Here is a 6,828-nt window from a genome sequence, read left to right on the forward strand (position 1 = left end):
GATTTGTTTGGGAGTCGGTTAAGTGTGCAATGGTATCAGGGGAGAGTTTGAATCCCGCCAGAAAGACCAACTCGGTTGTGCTGAGGCTGGAAGTGACACACACTGTTGAAGAGATGGTGCTGACCACTTCCCGGAGGCAGGGCTGCCCGCAGACCTTCTGTGTGAGAGACGTGCTACCTGGACAGCCCAGAGAGCGAGGCTTGCCTGTACACAGAATGTCTTCATCGATGGGTGTGGTAGTTATGCCGTCTGTTGTCAATTTGAGAGGACTGAGAGCGAAGGGGTGGCGTTTAGTTTGTCAATCGGGTCGCAGGTTGAAGACCTCATTTGGAGGCCCGAAGGAGATAAACAGCTTGTTGGAGGCGGGACACAGTCTCACTCCCTGGGAGACATTCCAGCTGAGAAGACCCATGGAGCTATGCTAGTGCCCTGAGCTGGACGAGCCACGTGCAGACCCCTGCCAGCACTGAGATGCTTACAACGCCACTGGATCCACAAGACTTCCCACTGACTGGCCTGTGGATCTTCCTGAATTTGGCGTCATTGCATGTGTTTCGTGAGTCTGAAGAGGAATTTATAGACTGGGACCGGACATATGGGCTAATATTGGACTTGTGGACTTGATCTGGATGGGGCTGGGATGTTTTCTCTATATTCAATTGCTCTTGTATAGAAACTTCTTTCTTATACACATATGAGTGTCTCTATGAATTGGTTTCTCTAGTCTACCCAGACTAACCCAACAGCAAATAAAACCACCTGCCACTCAGTCAATGCTGACTCATGGCCACCCTAGGCAGGGTTTTCTGAGGCTGAGAATTTTTACAGTGACAGACACCTTCGTCTTTCTCCCCTGGAGCCTTTGGTGGTTTTGAACTGCCGGCCTTGCCCTTACCATGCTAATGCTTACCTGACACCAGGGCCCTGGATAGGCGTTAATCCCTAAGAAATGATGCTTAGTGAAAAAGCAAGGTGGGAAAAACATGGGTGGTGGTGGTGGGGTGGGGGGCAGGGAGGTTCTTTCTCACCATCTCCAGGTGGAGGCGGCCACCATAAATATCGCCCAAATGCAGAAGCCGTGAGGGGTAGAGAGCCAAGGCATCTCTTCTGCAAGGTGGCATGGTTGGGCGGCCCGGGGCAGGACCAGCATCTGTGAGGGAGAAGAGCCCGCGCCTCCCAGACTCTGGTGCTGGCTGGGACTGACTTACCTGAGGTTCCTGGAGTACTTTCTGGCATATTCCTCCCTGACCTCCTCTAAGGTGTTTGCATTCCCGTCCTCCAGGTTGAAGGAGTCTGTGGGGGTGTTGAAGACGAGCGGCCACGTCAGGACTGTGTCCAGTATTTCCCGCCTCTCCGGCTCAAGAGGAGATCCCTGAGGCCGCCCAAGTTCAGGGCTGGAGGCTGCTGTCTGCATCTCCCGGCAGGAGTGGGGGGAGCACACTAGACGGGGGTAAGTAAGGGCTTCTGGGGCAAGTTGTCCAAGAAGCCCTTTCCGAGTTCATTGTCCACTGACTGAGAGCCATTTGCTGCACAGTCAATTCGGACTCGTGGTGAGAATTACGGGTGCAGGGTTGCCTGGGCTATACTCTCCATGGAAGCAGATTGCTAGACTTTGCTCCCAAGGTGCTTTGGTGCGTCAGAACAGCCAACTCCTGACTAGGCTGGACATTGAGCACAAACCCCTTATGCCACCCAGGGATTCAGAGACACTCATGCGCACCCAATCCATGTTTGTTGACTTGGCTTCACCCCATCTCTCTATTTTCAAGAGGAGCCCCCAGCCAGCTCCCCACCTCAGGGGTGGGGAGGGAGGTGGGGGAGGGATGGCGGGCTGAGATGTTATCTGTTACCTTTCAGCTTCAGCAGCGTATCCAAGGTTTGTTCCAGCTCCTGAATATGGCTCTTGGCCCTATTCAGAACCTGCCACTGAGGAAAGAGAAGGACAGGGCTGAAGGCGGCCTTGGGCTGTGGAGGCCGCTCTCAAGGCCCTCTCCCTGGGCTGAGGCCAGGCGCCCTGGGACGCCGTCAAAAAGGACGAGAAGGTGATTCTGCTGCGTGGAAAGCATGAGATTTCATGTGTCTTTTGGACAAGGATTCGCGCCCAAACATCAAGGTGTGCAGAAAGCAGGCCGCTGCCAACAGAGCATGTGAGCACAGGTGGTGGCTGCTGGGCCTGAGGGTGACAGACGGCCGCGGCTGCTCCAAGCCACGCACTCGGCCCCTGCCGGTGGCCGACTGTGGTAGACCCACACTATGTCTGCTTGCTAACCTGATACTCTCCATGCCACCTACATGTTTACCAAACGCTCTTGTCAGCTGCAGCTCCGAATCCTCTCTCTCTCTCTCCTTCTTTTCCTTTATTTTATGTTTTTATGGTTCCCCTTTGTTTTCTATAATGTTGACTTTTATTTTTTTAAATTATCTTTAAAAATCATTTCATCGGGGACTCTCACAGCTCTCCTAACAACCCAGGCATCCATCGTGTCAAGCACATTTACACCTATGTTCCGTCGCCCTTTTCAGAACCCTCATGCCGCCTTTAGTCAGCTGGGCCGGCGATCACCCGCAGGACCCGAGAAGAGCGTTCATTGTCAAGGAGGCCTTCCGTCTGCCTGGGTGCATTGGCGGCGGCCATGGAAGCAGCAGTCAAGAAATCAAAAGGCAAATCAGAGGCAAAGAGCCTCCTCACGTGTTAACACGCAAAGAGGTGCGTGTGGTATGTGGAGTGTGTGGTATGCATGTATGTGCATTTGTGTGTGATACACGGGATGAGTGTATGGCTGTGTGTGTTTATGGTATATGGGATATGTGCAGTTGGTGTGATGTGTGTGTGGTATATAGGGTGTGGTGTGTGTGGTACATGTGTGGTGTGTGTGGTGTGAAGTGTGTGTGCTATTGTGTATGTGTGTGTGGTGGATAGTGGATACAGGCTATGTTGGGGTTTATGGTGGATAGTGTGTTGGGTGTGTGTGTTTGTGATGTGTCACTTGTGAAGTCGGTGTGTGTGTGTGGCATGTGGAGAGTGTGTATGTGTGTGTACAGAGGGACTGGTGTCTGTGTGTGATGGACAGAATGTGGGGGGGTGTATGGGATATGTGGAGGGTGTGGTTTGGTGTGTGTGTGTGTTTGTTACAGTGTAGTGTGGGTATTGGTGGTGTGTGGAGGATGTGCATCTTTGTATGGAGAGTGTGTGGTGTTTGTGGGATGTGTGGAATGTGGGCTACATGTCTATGCTGTGTGGTGTGTGGGGGGTGTGGGCTATGTGTCTGTGGTGTGTGGGTTGTGTGTGGGTAGGGTGTGTGTTTGTGGGATGTGTGGAATGTGGGCTATATGTCTATGCTGTGTGGTGTGTGTGTGGGGTGTGGGCTATGTGTCTGTGGTATGTGGGTTGTGTGTGGGTAGGGTGTGTGTTTGTGGGATGTGTGGAATGTGGGCTATATGTCTATGCTGTGTGGTGTGTGTGGGGTGTGGGCCATGTGTCTGTGGTGTGTGGGATGTGTGTGGGTAGAGTGTGTGTTTGTGGGATGTGTGGAATGTGGGCTATATGTCTATGCTGTGTGGTGTGTGTGTGTGGGGGGGTTGTTTCTGGCCTGTGGCCCATGTGGGGCATGGGCATGTGTGGTGTGTTCATGGGTGGTGGCATGTGCGGGGCATGGGCTATGTGCCTGCGGTGTGGGGTTTGTGGAGTGGAGGGGCAGTGTCCTGGAGGTGCCCTGCTGCCCATGAGTGAGGCCACACAGCCGATGCTGGAGAGTCAGGCTTCTCCTCGGCTCCACGACGTCCCCTCTGACGCCAACCTCATGAAGTCACTCTCAGACATGGCACAGAGCAGCAGCAGACACAGAGCCACGGGGTCTCCTGGATCGGGGGTCTAGGGAGGTGGCTCCAGTCCAGCCCCCACCTGGCACCACAGCCCCTGAAATGGAAAATGACTCCTCCCCTACACTCCAGCCCCCATACCTTCGAGGCGTTGAGGTCAGACTGGGAATAAACGGTTTTCTTGAGGCTGTTGAAGAGCCCCGTCAGGGTGGCCCGGCGGCGGGCCTGAGACAGCCGTCTGCGGGCCACCCGCGGCTCGAGCTCCTCCTGCTGGGCCGGAGGCTGGGGCACCTCTCTGCTGCGGGGGTCACCGCCCTCTGCCGAGGTCTCCATGACAGGCTGCAATGTAACAGCCCGCTCTGATTTTGCCCCGAAGAATAAAGGCATGCGAATAAGGCAAGCGGGTGGAAGCAGGCAAAAGGGGTGCTTTCCCTCACGTGCAAGGTTTCGAAGCAATGAATGTACTCAACGACAGGGACAAAATGACCACCAGATGACAGAAAATCTGATGTGTACACTCCACTTCTGAAGACCCAGGCCGCTCCGACTGGAATTAGCGTGGAGGGCAAACCTGCCTCTGCTAAGATCTCTCCAGCCCATCTCAGATACTCACCAGACACTTGTCAACTGACTGTGGGGGCCGTTGGGGAACCCAGCCGGAGATGGTGTTCCTGACCGTCCACTAAAACCTGAACAGGCATGTCCCTCTCCCTCTAAGGTCTTCGGGCCTGAAGAATGTAGCTCGATTTGATGTGCCCCTGTTTTACAGCCCCCCAATAAGAAGGGAAAGACGGGCCAGCACCCGGCGCACCTTGTTTCGATTCCAGAGGTTTCTGCAGACCAGCGGTTGCCCTTTGGCAACCACATGTGCACTCATAGGTGACTGATGTAGACCCGGGGCTTTTCTGTGCAAGGTGAGTCTGGGACTCTGATTTGGCAGGTGTCTGTGGTACATATGCATGTGTAGGTATGATACATGTGCTATTGTGTGGTGCATATTAGCATGCAGTACATGCATGTATGTGTACAGCATGTGTGGTGTGTGGTGTGGGCGGGTGGTGTGTATGCATGACTAAGTATGACACATGCATGTGAGGCTTGAGGGAACTCAGTATGGGGACAGCAGCAGGGAGGAGGGTGGTGCTATGGGATGAGGCAGGGATGAATCCAGAGATGGTATGTGGCCTCTGGGTGAATTGGGGGAGGGAAAGGTGGGTTGGACTAGGCACTGGCTCAAGAGCCCTGGGGCACAATTCTAGCCCTATGCATGACAAGGAGCCCTGATGACATGGTGGGTTTACCATTGGGGTTAGCATAACCCCAAGATCAGCAGTTCAAAACCACCAGCCACTGCTTAGGAGAAAGATGAGGCTGCCTGGGTCCATAAAGATTCACAGCCTCAGAAACCCCCAGGGGCAAGTGGACTCTCTGCTCTATCGGGTCGCCCTCAGTAAAAATGGACTTGGTGGCTGTAGGTCTGGCTCTGAGGTTTTACGTGTGATAACCCTGGGGGGGGGGGGGGAGGTGTCACAAAGCAGACAGCCAGTGAAGGTCTTTAGCTGGATAACAGCTTAAACTTGGCCCCTCCGAGGGGTCCTGGCTCCAGGATTACCTGGAGCAAAGGCAGGTGCCACAGACCACACAGGTTGCAACACCAGGGCAGTCAGGAGCTGCCCAGAGTGTGAGAACCCGTGTTTCAGCGACTCCAGCGACCGTGGTGCCAGGGAGAGAGCCCTTTCTATGTGCCATTTGGCAGCAACTGGGGTCCCTAATCCTGGGCATGTAAAGACTAGCCGCCACACTCCCTGCCGTCAAGTCCATGCGACTCACAGTGAGCCATAGGACAGGGTAGAACTGCCCCTGTGGGTTTTAGAGGCTGAAACTTTACGGGAGTAGAAAGCCCCGGCTGGTTGTTTCAAACTGTTGACCTTGCGGTTAGCGGCCCAATGCATAACCACTTGGCTACTTAGGGCTCCTAAAAAAACAGCCAAAGCTTTTATAGATTTTTCCTTTCGAAATGGTGTGCTCAGCCTGGCTCCTCAGACCAACTTGCCAAGCAGAACCAGTCTGCCTGCGCTTCTAGAACAGCTTCCTGGTGTGTTCTCTGCAGCACCATCCCGGGGGGATTCCGCCCATCCCCAGCTTTACTTTTATTGCTTCTCATCTGTAAGCCGAAGCACTTGCCCAGGCAAACGCTTTCCTCTTAGAATCCCACTTACTGCCCACTTAGAGGGGTCATTAAAAAAACTTTATAGAACCCCACACGCAAAAAGAGGGGGTTCCCTGTCTCCACATTCCAGTCACTTTTAAGCACCCGCTCTCCGCCGCCAACTTTACAGCGCGAACTGCTGACACCAGCAGCCTCTGAGCAAACCATACAACACACACACACACACGCACGCACACAACATGGTAGCTCCTTGCACGCCACAGGCAGAGTTCTTCGGTTCCCAATACGTATCCGATTACAAACCCACTCCCATTGAGCCGATTCCAACACATCGCGACCCTCTATACGGTTTTGGGGGGCTGTACATCTTGACAGGAGCAAACAGCCTCGTCTTTCTCCCGCGGAGGGGCTGGGGGATTTGAAGCGCTAACTTCATCGTCCCCAGAGACATAGAGGGGGATCGTGATGATCATTGCATTCGCATGTCCCCAAATCCCCCCCCACAGACCTAGATGTTGGCATCGCCAGCTGCACCCCTTGCTGGCAATGGGGGCAGCACCCCGCGAGGCTGGCGGATACTCACCCGCTGGGCGGAGCGGAGCGGGCAGCGGCTGCAGGGCGTCCGAGCTCCGCGCTCTGAGCGCAAAGCCATGGGACCTCCTGTCCCCCTGGAGACACAGCTCGCACCTCAGCCCGCGGGGACCAATCGCCGGGGACCCACCCGTGTCGCAGCCAATGAGAAGGCCGGGCGACAGCCAATGGGAGTGCGTGGGGGGGAAACAGGGTAACAAGTCCGCAGGCGACAGCGAGGAGGGGCCGCGTGGGGTGGGGTGAGGCTG

The 6,828-nt window shown here is 54.8% G+C and overlaps 1 protein-coding gene across 1 annotated transcript in view; it reads right to left on the reverse strand.

Moving 5' to 3' along the window:
* The window catches only part of STRA8 (stimulated by retinoic acid 8), a 12,825-nt gene extending 8,619 nt beyond the window's left edge, over positions 1-4,206 (reverse strand). The window contains exons 1-3 of the mRNA XM_004707825.2: positions 3,961-4,206; positions 1,851-1,926; positions 1,209-1,293 (exon numbers count right to left, since the gene is read on the reverse strand). Coding sequence (XP_004707882.2) covers positions 1,209-1,293; positions 1,851-1,926; positions 3,961-4,206 — 407 coding nt within the window. The remainder of the gene's footprint in view (positions 1-1,208; positions 1,294-1,850; positions 1,927-3,960) is intronic.
* Positions 4,207-6,828: the final 2,622 nt, after the last annotated feature.

This window comes from Echinops telfairi, unplaced genomic scaffold, assembly GCF_000313985.2.
Source record: "Echinops telfairi isolate 266 unplaced genomic scaffold, ASM31398v2 ScPeMD7_23;HRSCAF=83, whole genome shotgun sequence".
Classification (NCBI taxonomy): domain Eukaryota; kingdom Metazoa; phylum Chordata; class Mammalia; order Afrosoricida; family Tenrecidae; genus Echinops; species Echinops telfairi.